The sequence below is a fragment of the Phoenix dactylifera genome, chromosome 7, assembly GCF_009389715.1.
Source record: "Phoenix dactylifera cultivar Barhee BC4 chromosome 7, palm_55x_up_171113_PBpolish2nd_filt_p, whole genome shotgun sequence".
NCBI classification, from domain to species: domain Eukaryota; kingdom Viridiplantae; phylum Streptophyta; class Magnoliopsida; order Arecales; family Arecaceae; genus Phoenix; species Phoenix dactylifera.
Genome location: NC_052398.1, coordinates 3,515,898 through 3,536,498, shown reverse-complemented (window position 1 = coordinate 3,536,498; position 20,601 = coordinate 3,515,898). Strand labels below are relative to the sequence as shown.

At 37.3% G+C, this 20,601-nt stretch overlaps 1 protein-coding gene across 1 annotated transcript; it reads left to right on the top strand.

Moving 5' to 3' along the window:
• The first annotated feature begins 11,728 nt into the window (after positions 1 to 11,728).
• LOC103702362 (glucose-1-phosphate adenylyltransferase small subunit, chloroplastic/amyloplastic) lies at positions 11,729 to 18,794 on the top strand. The gene is made up of 9 exons (XM_008784767.3): positions 11,729 to 12,076; positions 14,318 to 14,614; positions 15,998 to 16,267; positions 16,425 to 16,604; positions 17,087 to 17,190; positions 17,315 to 17,426; positions 17,884 to 17,982; positions 18,122 to 18,241; positions 18,473 to 18,794. The coding sequence occupies exons 1-9, from the start codon at positions 11,780 to 11,782 to the stop codon at positions 18,587 to 18,589; spliced, it is 1,596 nt and encodes a 531-aa protein (XP_008782989.2). The 5' UTR covers positions 11,729 to 11,779; the 3' UTR covers positions 18,590 to 18,794.
• The last annotated feature ends 1,807 nt before the right edge of the window (positions 18,795 to 20,601 follow it).

Sequence of the window (20,601 nt, the reverse complement as noted above, 5' to 3'; positions counted from 1 at the left end):
CACGGGTCCTCACATACTCCCCTCGTTCAAGCCCTGACGTCCTCGTCAGGCTAAGGGTTCAAATCCATTCAAATCTAATCACAAACACCACAATCGGTCTATGGTCAACCCCAATGGATCTGTGCTGCAGTGTCCTCTAGTCCACATAAGTTATGGGCCGGGTCCGCTCTGATACCATTTATAACAACTCAGAATTTCACCCAAAATGGCTAGCCGGAAGTTATTATTTGGGTTCCTTGATCCTGTATAAATACTCAAGATCTATCCAGCGAATAACCGATGTGGGACTAAACACATGTCCGCACGGGTCCTCACAAATTGTGTCTAAAACACTCCTTTTCCAATGCAACTCACGAAATCTCTCTTCGTATCATGCCTTCATTAACGAGTTTACATGGTTAAAAGATACTCAAAATGGTTCAAGTAGTTGGCGTTTGGTTATCCAAATGAAATTACCGGAATCCTTATTTCGGAGTAATCTGACCTATTATCTCATTTGGTATGCTATGTTCCAGCGATTAAAGATTTCTAAGTATCGTTGAGTAATCTATTTGGTATTTTATAAAAATCTAAAATCACTCACCATATAATACCAAAATTATCCCTAACATATTCCATAAAAATATATTTATTGATCATATAAAATATATTATTATAAAATATTAATATATTTATCAATTATTAATTATTAATATATTTTATAAAAATATATTTATAAGTCCTATAAATTATTAGTCCTATAAAGATATATTAATTATTATTATAAAATTAATAGTTTTATTTATACTTATAATATATTGTTTTTTATACTAATAATTAATTTGATTGAAAAATTTAAGACAAATAGAAGTAATATATTAAACACTTTCATTATATAAATATAAAATATAAAAATATATATATATATACTATAATTTAAAATTATCATTGTCTAATAATATGATTAATAATATATTATAATAAAATATATATCATCAATATAATATATAATATTGACATAATTTATTAACAATATATTGATATATCAATTTTTTCTGCTGGACTGAAATGTATTTTTATCCTCAATTTTCAGCCCAAGATCACTATCTTGAGGTAATTTTGGTATTCCATCCTCGAGGACGACTATCTCATCATTGAGCTAGGTGGTGATTTAAAGAGTGAGCATGATTTAAAACCACGACCACATAAGATCATTATGGTGCAACCAAATACAGTGATCTCATCATCTCTATCCATATCATCCTTATCTTAAAATGATCACCCATATGAATTAGACTTCTCATCAAAAGCCACATGTATTATTTGCAGTGCCATCCGCATTATATTATGACATGAATTGGATTTTCATATGTTTAAATTTTCAGAAAAGTTATGATGCAAGGGTCCATGCTATATTATGGGGATTTTTTTTTGGGTGCCTTTTAACGGAGAGCTTGTTCTCCTGGAGACGGGAAGGAGGTGTCTAGTTGGCTCTGTTGTTTTAGAATTTGCTTTTTTTTTTTTTTCTCTTATGAAATTCGAATCGACCCATTCTAAAGTTATTTTTAGATATTTAGGAATATAAACTTAGTCTAGTATCTAATTTTATAGTTTTGTTGGTTGTATCGGTCAAATTTAAATATTTTATAGATTTTTTAGCCCACCCATCTAAATAGATTTTTAGCAAAAAAGTTAAGCATAATAAGAGGACGGCAAGGAAGAAAGAGGTACAGCCAAGCAGCCTTTTAGTGGTTATGACAAGACTTATGTGTTCAAATTAAAATATTTTGAAGCTTAGTAATGTTTAGCCATGAGATTCTTTAAACCAGGAATAAAAAAAGTAGCAAATAAGATAGAAATGAAATTCTTATAGAGTAATAAATGTCAAACGATGATTTCTCCTAAGTATCAAGAAATAAATAAATAAATAAACTTTGATCCATATAATATTATTGATCACTTAATTATAGTTGATCAATGTTAATTATTTTTAAACATAAACATTTTATTTATGAGCAACCAATATGTCACCCACACATTTGAACTGGTAAGCTTTCGAGCAAAGGACACTAATGTTAAAAAAAAAAAAAAAAGTTCAAACAAATCTCCCTTTTTAAAAATTTCGATCAAACTGGCTTTTTTTTTTTTTTTTTTTGCTAAAACGGATGTATCATACATAATATGTACGGATATACCCAAAAAAGTCAAAAAGTAATACACCACGGAGAGCACTAGGCAACTCCACCTCGTCCATCCATAGGTGATCCTCGGAGTGGTCAATAACAAAAGTAGCCACCCAATCAATGGCTCGATTGGCCTCCCTGAATATATGCCTCGCCTGGATCGCCATCCCATCAGCAACCATGGCCCGGATGTCTCTTAGCAATAGGTGGTAATCACCAACCCCACCCGATGCCTGTAGAATCCATTCAATGACCGTCACAGAGTCACCCTCCAAGATGACCTCTTGCTCCAGCAAAGCACGCCGAATATACCTCAATCCCAACCAAGCCGCTCACAACTCCTCCGCTGGCACTGAAGTGTTGAACAAGTGGCAACCTCCGGCCGTGATCATCCTGGAATCGGGGCCTTTGACAATGAAGCCCATACCTCCATATCTGCCGCCCTGCAAGACGCATCCGTCGAAGTTGACCTTAAGGAAACTTGGGGGTGGATGCTTCCAAGTGAAAAACACCATACGGAGCGCTCCATGAACGGATGTAGAGTCTCAAATGTCCCGAGCTATCAAAGATCTATCCGAGCAGATTGCCTGAGAGGTCTCCACTGCTAGCATCCGCACCCTCTTTGCCGTCACCCCAGGTGGGGGGCTCCTCTCACCAAAGGTCCATACATTTCTTGCTAACCAGATCTGATAAGCAGTATAGGTTCCCCGCACTGCCTCAAGTCGGGACTGCAAGGCTGCGGCCAAGCATCGAAGGATCTGGAGAAAGGACGCCGCGTGACTCTACAAGTCCATGGGGAAGCCTGCCTGCTGCCAGATCTTCGTGGCCCGATGGCACTGGAAGATAGCATGGTCCAGTGACTCATCCATCTGACACTTTGGGCACTGAGGGTGGATACCCATCGCCCTTCCGCTTAGCAGCAATCTCGTCGGTACCCCAGGCGACCTTTGAAAGGAATAAAGTTATTTTGGGGTGCAGCCCAAACCGCCAAATCCAATCAAGCTCCATCTCCAACTCCAACAATTTAGGCGTGATTCGTTGAAGAAAGCTACGAGCTCTCTCCAAAACTACAAAGCTCCTGAAGGATAGCTATCGTTTTTAAGTCGGTATGCCAAATCGTTGAATAATAGGAATGGAGTGATTCGGTTAAGTCCAAATTGCCAGCTTCTAAGACTGACTTGGTCTGAGACTAAACAAGTCCTTGCAAAATTTGCTACTCCGACTCACACGATCATACTCTCTTGGTCAGCAAGGTTTTTACACGTTACACGTTAGCAAGGTCTTCTTACTCAATTATCATAGTCATCTTTGGTGCCGATTTCTTCATTCAATTACCATCATCTTCTTTGTTAATTTGTTGTCATCGTCTTTGATCGCTATTGCAAGTTGACCCAATTTTTTCGAGGAGTGCATGTGGGGCAGTTCGGGTCCGGTCTAACCTAATGCGAATCCAACCCAAATTGAGTTCGGGTCCCCACCATAACTATGATTATATCTAGCATTGTCAAGCTTGAATTCATTTTTATTTTTGTGACATGTTTTCTATGCTAGAAAACAGCATAAGGTTAACCCTTCATTTTGTACATCCAAGCTTGGCATGGCATCGGCTTGTTGATATTGACTCCAAAATTGCTCGAATTGATAAACCATTTGCTTGCATATTGTGGTAGATTGAGTTCATTTTAGCTCACATTTTATTAGCCATACCCATACTCTCGAACAAATCTTGGTTAAGTTTAATAGAGTCTACTCAAATCTCGTCAGGCTAAAATCCGATTCCACCGGTCTCGGACTCAACTTGGCTTTGACCGACCCTACCTTACCCATGGGCAGGAATTGATTACATGCTGAACTAAGGTCTATATGACCCATTCACCCTGGTTTTAGAGCATATTTCTCGGTTTTCTTTTGAAAATTGGAACATAAGTAGGAATTAAAGCTAAACTATAAGCCCAACCCAACTGGTCATATTGTCCCAAGTTTTCTAGATTTTGAGAAAGAGATCCATGGCACTAACCTAATCAATTGATCATGAACACTTGTTAGCTACATGGGGAAGAAGAAATTAACGGATGTTGGTTTTAGCACCTAGTGTCTTTTTTTATTTTATTGCTCTCTTCCATCTCTGTCTTTAATTTTTTTGGTGCAACATATGGGTACAATGGACCCCCTAAAAAGAGCCATTATAGGCTGTCACATATGAAATTAAATGGCCGTATCCTCTGCCCCATCCTGTGATAACCCCCCCCAAAAAAGAAATGGTCTTCAATGCTTTAGGGATCCATTTTTTGGTAGGTCACATGCATTTGTTTTGGTAGGTTGAGGGTCACAATCTTATCACACTTTCTAATTTGTAGCATGATTTTAATCTTAAGATCTTGAGATATTGCAAATATCTTGCAAACATTAACTAAAAGTTTTTTTTTATCCCATTAATAGTGCATATTGAAAACAAATTACAAACAAACTGGATTAAATCGACCTCCCCCGAGTTCCTGGAAATGCCATCTAGGTTTAATCCATGTTTATTAAGATTTATTCATCGTACGACATCACCGATGAGTTCACTCATTTACACGGTCAATCTATAATTGTAAATTGTCTGAGAAAGTCAAGCAAAGATATCCTGCAAGCATAGAGTTATTAATTATATCTCCACAATGTTATCAGATACAAGTGTACATATTACTATTGTTGCAGAAACTTTGACAACCTATAATGAAAATTTAAAATGTCTCCAGACATGAAAATATTTAAATACGCACTCATCCTAACACATCAGAGATATAATTAATACAACTTCTGATCACCTTTATTTAGATATATCAAACCAACAACAACATGAATAACTCTACATGCAGATCTTATTCTTATTCACAAGAATTGCATGAGAGATGACAAAAGGAACAAAGGAAAATATTAGAGAACACAAGGTGATACATAGCTCCAAGTGTCTTCAGTTGTTTGAAGAAGACTAGAACTATTCAAGAAAGCCTTTAATTAGTTGTAGTCTATGTGCAATCCTCTCAAAGGATCATCTTCCTTCCCCTCTTCAGCCCATCAACATAGGTAATTGGTGGCGCTGCAACCAGCACAAGCACAGCCTTTCCCTCCGGCGAACGCCGGCCCCCCATGGCCCTTGGACTGCTTACGGGAGTGGCTTGCGTCGTCGACGGAGGCGAAGATGATCAAGGAAATGATCGAGAGCCACACGATGATGACGCAGAAGATCACGTCGCCGCCGCTGTGGGACTCGAAAACCAGGGGCGCCATGGCTTTGCTGTGGTTGCTTCCTTGACCTCTCCTCTGGCCTTTAGTTTGATCCACAGCGGTCCGAAAGAGCAGTACTGTATATATAGGCCGTTGAGAGGTGGTGCCCCCCTCACTCCTTCACTCCATATTCCCGTTCAAGTATTCAACTTTGAAGACATACCATTTCCATCTTCGTTGACTGACTCAATGATTTTCTTTTTCTACTTTTAATTATTAGATGTTTGTTTTGACTAGGCCAGTTATGTGAACCGTAAATTATGGGGCAGGAACATGATGCAAGATGGATATTAAAATGGTGGATTGGGTCATAGACCTAAGGAGTTTAAGATCTCTTAATTATGTAGATTTTGGCAAGTTTTGCTATGATTATTATTATTATTATTTTTTTGAGAAGAAAAGGTCATTTACATATGGTATAACATATTCATACGTTATGAAGATTACTCTTTTACATAGGCCGATTTGCCAAACCTACATGAATCGAGGTCTTGTTTGTTGATTGAATTGTAGACATGCCATCTTTATACCTTTAGGTATGCTTTGGGCTCAGATGTCGGTGGCGTTATTTTAATCATCAAAATCAATATGTTTAAAAAAATAAAGATTTATTGCCGAAAAAACAAATCATGCAACAAGGAATCTTATGGGGTGGTTAGGGTAGCTTATCCTGAGAAAAGGTGAGGTATCACCTTTAGGAATAGAAAAAGTAAAAACAAAACAAAACAAAAAAAAAGTTGGTGGAACTCCTATGATCTTTTTCTATGTGGAAATTAATGGGATGCTCTTTTCAAAGGTGCTGGATCTATTCGTTTCCAGGACCATGTCCAAAGTCTCCAAAGTTTCTCTTCTTCCCCTTAAAAAAAAAAGGAAATCCAAAGTCTCCAAATCGCCGTTGTTGGTTGTAGCTATGTCATTCACATCGGCCGGCGAAAGGAGGCTTCCCCGTAGGCGCATTTAAGGATTATAATTTAGATGTGGGAAGGATGACGATGCACCCATAGTGTACTATATTTTATTTAGGTGCAAAAAAAAAACTTCTTATTTGATTGAAATTTTTAAAGAAGGAAGATGGGAAAGTGGTATTCTCATAGAAATAAGATTTTCATGTTTGATGAGAAAGAAAAACCATTAGAAATTAAAAAAAACGAATTTTTCACTTTTGGAATTAAGATTTTTTTTTTCTAAAACTATCCTTAATCCATCAAAACTCATGAATAAGATCTTTTTCTTTATTAAAATATAATAAATATTTCAGACAACTTTTATAAAAAGTAGATTTCCAACCATATATAAGCCATTTTGGAATGTACCATTTTTCTATAGTTAACCAAATATGTTAAAATTATATTTTTAAGAATCAGCTTCTCAGAAAAAAAATATTTCGGTAAAGAACAATTCTTTCCACTAACCAAACAAGTCCTTACAAATCTTTCATGCCCATGAGTGTTGCAATTTGAGTATATTTAGTTACAACGAGACAATTAAGTATTTTTACATTTAAAATAGAGTTACAGGAATCAAGACAAAAAAAATCCAATGTTATTATTATAATTTTATATTTTAAAATTATTTTTATTATTTTATAAAAAATAAAAGTAAAATATTTTTATTTTAATACTCTTTGAAAAATTCATACTTTCTATCATCTCCACCAATATCTTCTTTGCCGTCTCCACCATAGGTTGTCATTATTATCTCCACTCTACCCATCTCCACTATATATCACCAGCATTCTTACCAACCCAATCCAAAAAGAGAAAAGTACACCATTGCAATATTATAAATTATCTTCAATGGCTTATGTTAATTGGAACTTAAGGCCCCATAACATAACCAAGCTATGATAGAGAATTTATTTAGAGACAAAGCATGGTCCTCGTAGTACGAAAGAAATATTTGTGATGCTAGGCGTATGGTTAGATGAAAAGAAAGACCAATGGCCACTGTTATCATCTTCATCACGGCAACTTTGTCTTTAGAAACTTGAAGTGCATCATAATTTCTGATCTTGCTAACATCAAAGACTGCAATAAATTAAGTAACCGTTCCTTCTAATAATATTTACCTTTTGGAAGATGCTTGGAGAAACAGTTGCAAAGCAAGTCCTTGAATTTCCTTAGGATTTGCCAAGACGGTGGGCCATTGTCTGTGTGTGTGTGTGTTTTTTTTTTTTTGCCATGACTGTTACGGCACGGATTTGATTTCATGATACTCGAAAGGGACCTGCTTTGTGTAAAGAGACATAGAGCAAAAGTTTACTCCAAAGAGCGATGACTGATGCGGTTGCCTGAGACCCCGGCCCTCAAAAGCATTTAATATAGTGAGTTCCAAGGTGAGCGTTCGAATGTACTGAGACCCCAATGCATTTGGGAGTCTCAAATGCTATAGTATTTTTATAGCTATAGTATTTTTGTTCTAAAAAAAGTTATTATCTCTTTTCTTATTTATGCATTGAGGCCTCAAAATGCATTTTTGTTGGGGCCTTTGAGTTCGTCTTATGCCCCTAAATGCATGGAGCCGCTCCTGTTGTTGGTTGGCAGTAGAAGTTGGATTAAGCTAACCTAACCATCAACTTATGGAGACAACTGAATTCTTGAAGGAAATATAGACAAGCTCACTGTTTTCTTTGAGGACACGGATACATAAGCTAGCTTTTGCTATGCAGGTCAAGGGATTCACATATATATAAAAAAAGGTTCAGATTCACCAATCAAAACCAAAAGGATTCTACGTTTGGGACCCAATGGGTCTGAATTGTTAAATCTAGTCCAACTGGAAAGTGATATAGATAGACACTTTTGAGCCTAGAAGTGCAAGTGGGTTAGATACATGGCATTTAATTGATAAGCTGAATTCACATCCATGGGTCTGTAACGGTTATTGAACAAAGACTTGGACCAAAAAAAAGAAGAAGAAGAGAGAGATTTAAAACTTTAAAAAGATATTTGACATGTCAAAGGATTCGTTTGTTGGTTGCTTTAGAGGCGTCTAAATCACGTTCAGATCAGCCTGAGCTTGGTCCAAATTTTTCACTAGGTTAGGAGAGATGCAAATTCACACCTAACTTTCTAAGTTTCTTAGGCTGCATTTAGATCAATCAACTACAAAAATATAAATTATGTTTAAGATAATTATATTTTGTTTATTAAAAAAACACTGAGCAAATAGTAAATAGCAAGCCAACATAAAAATAAAAACAAAAATCATCCTATTAAAATTTTGTAGTTGGTAGTGGATTTAGGTGGCTTTAAAGCTGGATCTTAGCTTTCTAAGCCAAACCAAGAGAACGATGATTAAGTCCCAATTCCTCTTTAATGCCGAAGCAAAGCCAACGCATATTTTAACTGCTGAAAAATACTATCTAGAAATTGCTATATTTTTATTATAGCATAGTGTTATAAAAGAATAATCTACAAAAATATATTTAGAAGATTGATAAAAAAATTTGTCTGAATCGAGGTGCGTGATGCACACTGCCGTAAGAATGTGATTCGTCCTTTACGTACGGATCTGCTGCAATGTCGTTTCCAAGGTCCGGTTCAGCCCGATCATTCTTTATCGAGCATCCGACTGACTTTTTTAGATGCCTAGAATAGAATAGCAAAAAAAAAAAAATTTGAAAGAAGAAAAGAATTCTCTCCATCACTTGGGAAGCTAAAAACAGGGAGAAGTGGTGTGTGATTGAGAGCAGATATATGTTTGGGAGCCAACTCAAATTTAGGTATTTTTCAAGCAAGGGCGGATCGGTTAGCAGGTCTGGTTCCGGGTTTTTGCCACCCTAATTCCAAGCCTGTGGTGATTTTCGAAGCTTCTGCTTAGTTTTCTAATGGCGACAACCTACGGCCATGCTAAGAAATTAATGGCGTCAAGCTTAGGACCAATATTTAATGAAAGCTTCCATTTGATGGGCTCGCTTAGCTCGCTGAAAGGCCACGGGCCACTCCCATAAATAGGTACGAGACCTCGTAAGTCCAAACTTTGTAAGGCAACAGTTTCTTAGACCTGGGCCAAGCCCAAGGCCTGATTTCAATTCTGTGGTAGACTTCAGTTGATGAAGCAGGCCCAGCCCATTGACACCACTCACTAATACTCTTTATTCTTCCAAAGATACCCAATTTCATGGTATGTGGACTCTTTATGGAAGAAAAATTCTGCCATTTTGCTCCATCCAGAGACTCAATGTAAGTGGAAGGACAAAGGAATCCCAAGCTTCCATCGTGGGCTTCAGCTGGTCCATTTTTTTCCTCCCTTCTAATCATATCAGTCAAAGATTTAACCTTCTTTGCCAGTGCATTCCCATTGATCTATTGATTAATCTCCTAATGAGAGGAGTAGCCAAGCAAAAGATGATCATTAAGTAGTTTAGAGTTTGCTTCGCAGAGTGAACAATGAAAAAGGGCTATCCAGCCTTTTTGTTGAGAACCAATGGGATCAATAAGTCAACTTGAACTTGCTTATTCCTGAGTAAGTGATGGGATTTAAGCTCCCTTCCATTACATATAGAAAAGGAAATAACAAGATTATGAGGGGTCAACATTATTGAGAGACCAAATACGATATGATAATTGCAATATAAAATTGCCCAGGCAAACACCCGCTCGATCACTCTATAGATCCCAAAATGTTCAACTCCTAGCTTTGTTGATCCATAAGGCCAAAGAATCCCGAAATCAAAGTTTATTTTAGGTCATGCCCCGGCCGATTGCGGCCGAGATAGGGGAATCATCCTTGGCTCATAGGACATAGCCTTACAAGCATGCAGGACAATCAACCTATAAATCGACCATATTCATAGATAGCTGTAGAGAGTTAAAACAGATTAAACTTATAATAATAATTTAACATATCCAAAATTTCATCAAAACCAAAAACTACATTATATATTTCTCAAGTTTTAACTTGAAACAATTCTCAAACCTTCGATCCGATTATATAAGATTCAATGAAGCAACTACAAAACCAAGAACAATCCGTAAAATCATAGTGTCTAGTATGTGTAAAATAAGGAGACACAAGATACATCCTACGAACAACACATAGGGAATATCATGAATAAATAACAAATATAGATTTTTGTAACATTCTCTTCCATTATTTCTTGGGCCCCACACTTATTAGTTGGATCCCTGATGTCCGTTGTGTATTACAGAATTTCATGACCTGGCGCATGACTCCGCATGGACCCACATATGGTGTCCATGTACTCCGTATCCAAGTCCCAGCCAAACGACGGGTGCGCCCCACACCACGTCAAGCTATCACTAAAATCTCGCGTCCACCGTTTCCTGCATGACGCGTGGCACCTATCTCAATCCCTCTAGGTCTAGCACCACGTGATCACGCATGTAGCTAATACCGACCGCTGATTTCTACGAGCCCTCTTCATGAAACATACATTTTGATGCATTACCATAAAAATAAACGGTTGCAGTTGGTTTGCATGTAGCGTAGGCAATAATTTATTTTTTTTGTTAAAGTGGATAGGAGTACGAATGCAGCCAATAAAATTAGAAAACAAAATGCTTCGGAGTGCTTAGAGCAACTCCTCATTCCAGCCCACAACGTACTATTGAAATAACTAGTCACATAAGCAGCAATTCAATGCACAGTTCTATTGACTTCTTAAAAAATATGTTTGGCCTGATTCCTTCATTCCTCAATATTGCGCGCAGAGATACAAGTGGTTGCATCTGTTATCCCTTAGACTCTGGAACCAACTGATAACCATGACACCTATCCCAATCTCCGGAAGGAAAAATTGTTGCCTACACTACGTGCACCTCGCACATGTGATGTCTACCGATTTATTTGAGCCCTGTTCATGAAACATGTATTTTGATGCATCATCGTAAAAATAAATGGTTGTGAGTGGTTGTATACGGCAATCACGTTACTTTAAACGGTAGTTTGGAATATTGTGCCCATAAAAAAATATATTTATTAAGATAATAGTTATTAAGCTGTATCAAACGGAGACGCACCCCGAGATACGATGAAACCAAGAAACACGTGTGCGGTTCGAAGTCAATATTCATTTGGAATATTCTGCTACATCTGTATCCAGATGTTAACAGAGCGAAAGTCCCAAAATACCCCTAACATTTACAATTTCAGTAAAATATTAATAGTTCACTAAAAATATAATTTTAAATGGAGACCATCTGATAAAAGACAGCCGATAATCTTGTCATTATATTAGCTGATAATATTTTCTTAATTAGAAATACAGAGAAGAAAGGGTCTTTTTGTAATTTCGGTTATTACGAGTGGGTATTTAGGAGAGTGACGAACTGAACTGGCTTCCTGCTCTCAACTCTTCAGTCCTTCTTCTAGAGCTCACTCGCATGGCGATGGCTGCGATCGGGATCTCGCGTATCCCGCTCTCCAGAACCCTGATCCCTTCGACTGCTCCCTCTCCTTCTCCCCATCGGATCTCCAATGATCTACCGCTTTGCCTCAAAACTTCCTCGAACCGGGGGCTGTCCTCCTCCTTCCACTTCTCCGGCGAGGCGCTCTTCTCCGAGGCGGCCCTTGGGCGGCGGAGAACGGCTGCGGGGGGGAGGACCCCGGTTCTGGTTTCCCCCAAGGCGGTCTCGGACTCGAGGGGCACGCAGACGTGTCTCGATCCTGACGCCAGTCGAGTAAGTTGGTTTGTTTTCATAACCCGGCCCGGAGGTATTGGGGTTGCGGGATCCTGAATTATAAGGTTTTTTGTTTGAATTCCGTGACTCGATCACGTTCTTTAATCTTGATACGGAAATTACTCGACTTGCTGGAAATGCTGGCGTTAAAGCTAAACACGAGGGGTGTCGAACCTTGATTCGAGTGAAAAAGACAGCTTCGTTATAATTCTTTAGGGTTATGCTTGATTTATATTGCTGCTTTTTATGCAATGGTTTGATCTTTGGGTATATAATTTTCGTTCTTGATGTTAATGTAGTCGATGCTAGCAGAATACTTACCAAGGGATGGAAGTGTTTCATTATGCTGCAGTAACTTTAAAATCCAGCAACTTTGCTTCTGTGGTTTTCTAGTATATTTTGTTGATTTGTCGAGTTTTGTTTGTGTTTATAGACTGCACGATTTTAAAGTTGTCGGTCCACCTTTACAGTGTGCTGTGAATCACCAAAGGATACATCAAGACAAGAGAACAATACCTAATGATATGCCTAGCAAATTTTGTCGATTAACTGGAAAACCTATCCACCATTTTCAACTTTTTAATATTAAGTTCTCGTAAATCACCCAGTTTGTATTAAGCTCTACAATCTTGAACTGCACTTTTTTAACGGGCTTGCAAGTAGGACTACACGAGTGTTGATTCTCACAATGTACTGCATAAATATGGACTAGATCAAAGTGTTGTACATAGTGTCTTTAATAAAAGAGTGCATAATTTTCTCAATTAATGCAGTCAACTGCTCAACGAAATGTTCCAGTGCTCCAAATCTTGAATGAAAACTGCTTAGCTATTTCCAAATTTTTAACAGGCTCAGATTTCAGTAATTTCATCAACTCTAAGTGCCTTATTCTTTTTTTTTTTCCAAATTTTTGTCTATTAGTCTATCATAATTGGGCCTAATGCCCTAACCTGGCCTAAGTAGTCGTAAATCCTGATAGCATTATGCCTCATTTTTATTTGTATAATCCTTGATGCATGCTTTCTGGACCAATAGGTTGCTCTTTGTAACTTTCAGAAATTAGATAAATTCTTACATTGGACCACACAATTGAAAGGCCTTAACTACATAATTACGTCCCGAGAAAGATCAACCCCTCTGGATCTGCCTATTTTAGACATCAAAACAATCTCCTTCACTTGAATCCCTCTAGCTTGGCTCTTGTCAAGGTCATCAACTTTGATGAGCATTATAATAGTTATGGCATGTAAAGCACCATAACATGGCTTGATTACTCATTTGAATTATGTTATGACAATCATTTGTCCAACACTAATGAGACTTGATAGGGGTTCTGAATTTTAGGCAAAGTTCATATAATCAAAAACTGGCTCTAACAAACTAATGCCTTGACATCAGTCTACCCCATGTCCAAAATTTAATTATTTTTTTGGGATATTCTTTGATCTAGCGGATCTTTCCCATTGTCATCATACCATATTTGGATGGTGTTTCTGCAATGACTGGAAATAACTATCATGAGAAACCAGTAAATCTGCATTCAACAATCCATTACATTTTCAAAATAGAAATTTAAAATCCACCCCCACTAATATAATAAGAGGGGACTTTATCCAGAGCAGCCAAACTGAGGTGCAAAAACCAGTCTCTTGAGAAGAAAATATGGCTGATGACCTCTAGAGATGATTCTTGAGAGTGGAAGAAGATCCTGTTATTCCTCTTTAGCCCTCTTGTACAAATTAAAAGGACAGATGGGGAGGGAGTCAATTTCATGTTGGAGGGCCAACCAGCCTCAGTTAGTTGGCATCCTTCTCCATATGGGAGAGGTCCTGGGTTTGAATCCAGGCAACGGCATCCCCATTGTATTCCTCAAGGGGAAAAAGATAGAAAAGAAAGAAGCCGGAGGGCCATTGCTGGTGATTTGTGCAATCTCATATGTCAATAACTTGAGCTTGCTCCTGGTTGCATGAAGTTGATGTTTACTCCATGTAATTCAGCTAGATCACTTGCCTCCAGGAAGGGGCTTATGTACAGATGCTAAAGGATACTCAAGAGTAAATGACTTTATACTTGATTGCTTGCGTGTCCCATAGTCCTGACATGGTTTTCATAGTCTCTGCATGCTGATGTTCTCATTCTTTTTGTAGTTTGACTTCCCATTTATTTATGATTTTAGTTGATAATAACTGATCAACTTGATCTTTGGAAAAGTCGGTATGACTGTCCTCTGTCTTTCTATAGAGTGTTTTGGGAATTATACTTGGAGGTGGAGCTGGAACCCGTTTGTACCCTCTAACAAAGAAGAGAGCCAAACCAGCAGTTCCTTTAGGAGCCAACTACAGGCTGATAGACATACCTGTCAGCAACTGCTTGAACAGTAATATTTCAAAGATCTATGTTCTGACACAATTCAATTCTGCTTCACTCAACCGCCACCTTTCACGAGCTTATGGAAGTAACATGGGTGGATACAAGAATGAAGGATTCGTGGAAGTTCTTGCTGCTCAGCAGAGTCCAGAGAACCCAAACTGGTTTCAGGTTATTTGTTTGAATTATTCTTTTATTCTTAACATTTTATGTATCTATGTTTAATATGTTTTTTTTTTTATATTCTTGGTCATCTACATGCTGTTCATCCAAGTTGAACTTTTTGGAATTTGATGGTGGATACTCATTTTCCTTTTGATAATGTGCGTTTTTGTATTATTTAATGATAGTACTGAATTATAGAAGATCATGGAGCATGAGTATGCATGTTTTCTTTGTTGTGAGTGAATTCTTTTTGCATTGGCAGTAAAAGTCTCCAATGCTCTATATGCCAAGAATCTTGTGGTGCCTGTTGAGGATTGATATAAAATTATCCCTTTCTTAGTTTTTTTTTCTTGGATCGGTAATAAAGGTTTTGATAATGAAGTAATGATCAGATGTAAAGAAATAGCCTCTGGTCCTCAAGGTAGGGGAATCATCAGAATTTTAAGGTAGTGAAGTTTCCAACAAGCTTTTTCTTTCTGTAAAACCATCTTTAAACAAGTGGTGCCACCATTATTCTATTTGTTTGATCGACATGGACACTTGCTGTGCAAGAGGCAACAATCCAAATCTTGTTAATGGAAGACACGGGTTGATGAGGATTTTAAACACCGCTGTCTTAAACATTGATGCTATGCATCACCTCCCACCACAAACGTCTCTTGGAAAGAGACTCTGAACAAGAAAATTTCCTCCCTCAAACTACTGTAGATGATGCTTTACTTCCAGCAGTCTCCAGGCCTTAGTGTGAATATCAATATTTCATTATTGTATATAATGCCAGTAAATTAAATGTTCTTTGAGTTCATTGATCAAGAAACATCATAATCAAAACCCCAGTTCTTCATGTTATTGCTTGATTTTGTACACAAAAGTAGTTGAAGATAATTGCAGACAAGGGCATTCCTGTAGGGTAAAAGTCATTAGGTCATTAACCGAGAGTGAGTCCCAATGTTGCTTTGTTTTTTCCTAGCTCAAGGTTTGGTTAAGGTATAATAGAACGCTATCTGCTGTTTGGAATGGATGTAAAGAACAATCTTTCCTGAAGCTGGTGCCTTATAAGATATACAATCTTGTAGATTTTAATATTTCGAGTTGGAAGTTTGAGATTGATGCAAATACTTGAAATAAATGATAAAAGCAAATGGAAAAATATTTAGAGATCGCTAAATGAAGTCTCCAAAATCCTGTTGTTTTGTAAAAATACAATTAACTACCAGTTGCATGTAGCGAGTGGCTTTTGCACACGAAAATTCTCTATTACAGATTTGTTACACGAGGACAACTGATCTCTAAGTTACGAACCTATTAGGTTGCCAAATGATAGTAAAAACAATTTTCTTAAGCCTCAATAATTCTTCCTTGGTGAATCTCCCGTAATGTATTTTTCAGGGTACTGCTGATGCTGTAAGGCAATATCTGTGGCTTTTTGAGGAGCACAATGTTATGGAATTTCTTATACTTGCTGGAGATCATTTGTACCGCATGGACTATGAGAGGTTCATCCAGGCACATAGAGAAACAGATGCGGATATCACTGTGGCTGCACTTCCAGTGGATGAAAGTCGTGCAACTGCCTTTGGCCTAATGAAAATTGATGAAGAAGGACGAATAATTGAATTTGCAGAGAAGCCAAAAGGGGAGCAGCTGAAGGCAATGAAGGTAAGGACTTCCTAAATAGCTTTCCGATGTCCCTATGGCCATATATGTTGTTAAACATTCATACTAATGTGAACTGCATTCATTATCGAGGTTATAAACATGTTAATTTATGCATACTGCAACTTGATTATCTTGTTTCACTATCTTTACCTTGCAGGTTGATACCACCATTTTAGGCCTTGATGAGGCAAGAGCAAAGGAGATGCCATATATTGCCAGCATGGGCATCTATGTGATCAGCAAAGACATAATGTTGCAGCTATTACGGGAAAAATTTCCAGGAGCCAATGACTTTGGAAGTGAAGTAATTCCTGGTGCTACCAATGTTGGAATGAGGGTATGCCTTATATTTTTACAACTAAGTTAGTAATTTATCATTTTCTGAAACACTCTTCTCTTGAGAAGTTGAAAGTTATCAAAGAGAGAAAGTGCATCAAAAATTGCCTTATACCAAAACATCACTGATTTAAAATTTGTAAAAATCTGCTCATAATATTCGATGTGTTCATTCAAGTCCATTATCCTTGGAGCACGACTGCAGCATCAAAATACCACTCTTTACTAGAATTTATCTTCAACTAGTTTCCAAATTCACAATGCATGCATTTAAACAACAGTAGAAGACTGATATAATTTACTTACAATTCTAAAGTTCCTCCATAGGAGGAAATCTCTTTATTGTATACCATGTGGTGATGCTGCAGTGGATGCAACAGTAGTGGGATTCTCACTTGTCGCATTACAGAGTTGGATGATAATAGTTTCATAGTTTCAGTTGTTTTTACGTATCAATTTTACAAATACGTTGTAAAACTATAGGTACAAGCTTATTTGTATGATGGCTACTGGGAGGACATCGGGACCATTGAGGCATTTTATAATGCAAATCTGGGAATTACTAAGAAGCCTGTACCAGATTTCAGGTAGTTTTCTTAGAAGGATGATAAGAAGAAACTGTTGTTTTTTATTCTTAAAAAAATGCGTTACTTCCACAGCTCCTTGATTCTTGATCTAGCAATAATTATTGAATCTGAACTATATGTGCAGCTTTTATGATCGTTCATCTCCAATTTACACACAACCTCGATATTTACCACCTTCGAAAATGCTTGATGCTGATGTTACAGATAGTGTTATTGGTGAGGGATGTGTGATCAAAGTAAGTTAATTTTGTGTGTATATACATTTTTCTACTTGCTATTTGTTTCTTTGAGGTTAAACTTGTCCCTATGTACAACAAGAGTGTAAGTATATCTACTTGTCCCTATGTTTCCCCATCTATGAAACTGTCAATGCTCATAGAACACTTGACTTTTCATCTTTTCTGATATCCAGAGTCTAGATATTCATCTCTTATTACATGGAACTGCTGAAAATTCGAGCAACCTGATGTTTTCAATATTTATTTGTAAGATTGTGCATCTAGTTTGCCGGATATTTACCTGATGAGCACCATTATTTATTTCTGTGCTATCCACTGTTGTTTTTGTCAAAGAATGGCTTCTTCTATGACTTCTGTTCTCTTTGCACAATTTTCCTGCATAGGCTAATAATTTTGATCAAAGATGAGATTTCTAATAAACATTTCTGATATTCTTTTACTTATTTATTTGCAGAACTGCAAGATTCACCATTCTGTAGTTGGGCTCCGTTCTTGTATTTCTGAAGGTGCAATCATAGAAGATTCATTGCTGATGGGAGCAGATTATTATGAGGTAATTTTGCATTCGAAAAATATGAAATCCAAGGAAGTTATTATCGAATGATATCCAGAAAGATAAATATCCATCAATTTCTTATCTTTGAAGAGGGTTATTCAACCATAGTAATAAATATCATGTATTCTGCTGTCAGACGGATCAAGATAAGAGGTTCCTGGCTGCAAAAGGTAGCGTTCCAATTGGCATCGGGAAGAACTCTTACATCAAAAGAGCCATTATAGACAAGAATGCTCGTATTGGAGAAAATGTCGAGGTAGACCTGCTGCGCTTACGTCTACTAGGTTTTCTTCATTTTTATCATTTACGGATTTGGAGATGATGCATTTAAAATTTATTAATATTCTCATTGAAAGACATCACATTTTTGTTCTCATGTAGTACATAGTATGTGGCCAAATATATGCACATCATTCATGCATGTAAATTTGGTTTGATAGGTAGGTAGGATATGTGTCCTTTTCCTAACAGTTGATTGGTATTCCAGATCATCAACAGCGATAAGGTGAAAGAAGCAGCAAGGGAGACGGATGGATACTTTATTAAGAGTGGTATTGTCACTATAATTCAAGATGCTTTGATCCCTGCTGGAATGGTCATATAGAACCTTCAAACACCAGTGTCATGAATATGATGGAGTAACTCTTTGTTCACCCTCATGGTGAGAGCAATATCGTGCGTTTTTTTTTCTTCTATTCCGTGTAAGGTGCTTTAGTGAGAACCCTGGTGAGGACATTTCCTGTATATAAGCAAATAAATTTCCTCGTCATTAATGTCTTGGCTAAGCTTTCTAGCCTTGGTTGACGTCTGATTTCTCGCTGTTACTTGTCCAGGAATAGATATTTGGTGAACTTAATTTATGAGCAACCGTGATTTTTCAAATATATTAACACTGCCTCGTCAATTAAAAATATTTAGACGATCACCATGCAATTGCCGGTAGCACTTGCCACGAGTGTTGAGTCAAAGACAAGCCCAGAGTCTGTCTCTAAAAAAATATGGAAAAATAAAAGCCTGTTCACTGTCATTCTCAAAACATGCAACCTCTACACGATCACTATAAAATCATCATAAACTTTGTTATGATATTTGTTTTATTTTATTCCTTTTCCTGCTTTGGACCTTTTGCTTGCATGGTAGTGCTCGAAATCAAGTTACAACCAAACAAATCTAAGTTGTGGTTGACTGCTTGCTACAACACCAGCCAACTTGCTATTTTCTTCTTTAGCCATGGTTATGAATATCCTCGTTTTTTTGAGGAGAAGGAACTGTGGAGGGGGGGTCCTCGCGAAGCAATTTTCTTCCGCCTAATTGTAGTTTTAGCCCACCGGGTCCTGCAAACCACCATTATAATGGAAGGTTTAGGCAACAAGGTAGACTTCCTGATACTTTTTAAGAGGCTAAGCATGAGAAACAAGAGGTAATCCTCTTGGTTAAAAACAAAACTAATCAAAGCTTTAGGACCCGTTTTAGTACTGCATTTATGTTCTATTTTTATGCTCAGAAATTCAAGAAGAAAAATGAACTACGCTGAGCAACATATATGATGAAATCTTTTTGTTTTCTCAAATTACATGTAAAGTTTTTAGAGCCTTTGGCAGCAAAGATCTATTACTTTTTCAAATTCTGTCTTCAGTATCAATCTCTTTCTCAAGGAAAAAAAAAAAAAAAAATCTGCATGGGATATTTCGCTATTTGGTATGAGAAACAAAAACACAAAAATATTCTGAATAGGCCCTCTAGAAACTATGCTTTCTTCAAAAAAAACAAAAACAAAAACAAAAAAAAACTGCATTTTTTTAACCCATAGCATTTCAATTTATTTCGAGTGTAATATCAGAATTAATTGTATCTTCTTGTTCTACGTGCCATGGGAAGAAGAGATGCAGTTTCCGTGTTCTTTTCGCAACTCTAGTCCCTTGGGACTTGGGAGACACCCAGGATGCTTTCTAAATATTTTGTTAAGAGAAGCTTCAGCACAAAAACAATGCAGAAAACAAGGAGAGGAGATGGATGAGCAAGTCCGTACCATGGATGGTATGGACGGGCATAACTATTAAGTCAGCTTCAGTTGAAGAAGTTAGGAGCACCAAAAGGAACACCACCATGCAACCACTTCTCTTCTCCATTCTATTATCTGATGCTCTTCCACCCTCCTTCCCCTTGCACTTATTATACTGTAGTGCGAGACTCTTAAAACCAAAAGTGTGGAACCGTGTGTTGAATTTTCAACCAAAAGAGGTGGAGAACTCATCTTCTATGTCTATAATTAATGATCCTCCGATTTTTCTTATGTTTGAACCAAAAATAGATCGTTTGGAGAGGGCTCTTGCCGGAGTCCGTCCGTCATAAGACTTAGAAAAACGGTCATCCATAAGACCATCCACCCATATTTCTCTATTCTTCCTCATCAAGCCGTCCTTCCCTCTCTATTCCTTCGTTCGCGGGGCCACCTTTCTTCCCTCAAGTTTCTTTCTTCTTCAAAATATGGAGTCCCTTTCATCCTATAGCTATGGGTTGTATTCACGAGTACATAGTATATAACTAGGTAATACAAATCTAGCAAGTTAGTCATGAAACAATTTATACATATATTCAGGCAATTTGATATACTGT

Coding starts and splice junctions, on each gene's coding strand:
- LOC103702362 (XM_008784767.3), top strand. CDS start 11,780: ATGGCGATGGCTGCGATCGGGATCTCGCGTATCCCGCTCTCCAGAACC. Junction 14,615..15,997: donor AGAACCCAAACTGGTTTCAG/GTTATTTGTTTG, acceptor TGTATTTTTCAG/GGTACTGCTGATGCTGTAAG. Junction 18,242..18,472: donor GTATTGGAGAAAATGTCGAG/GTAGACCTGCTG, acceptor TTGGTATTCCAG/ATCATCAACAGCGATAAGGT.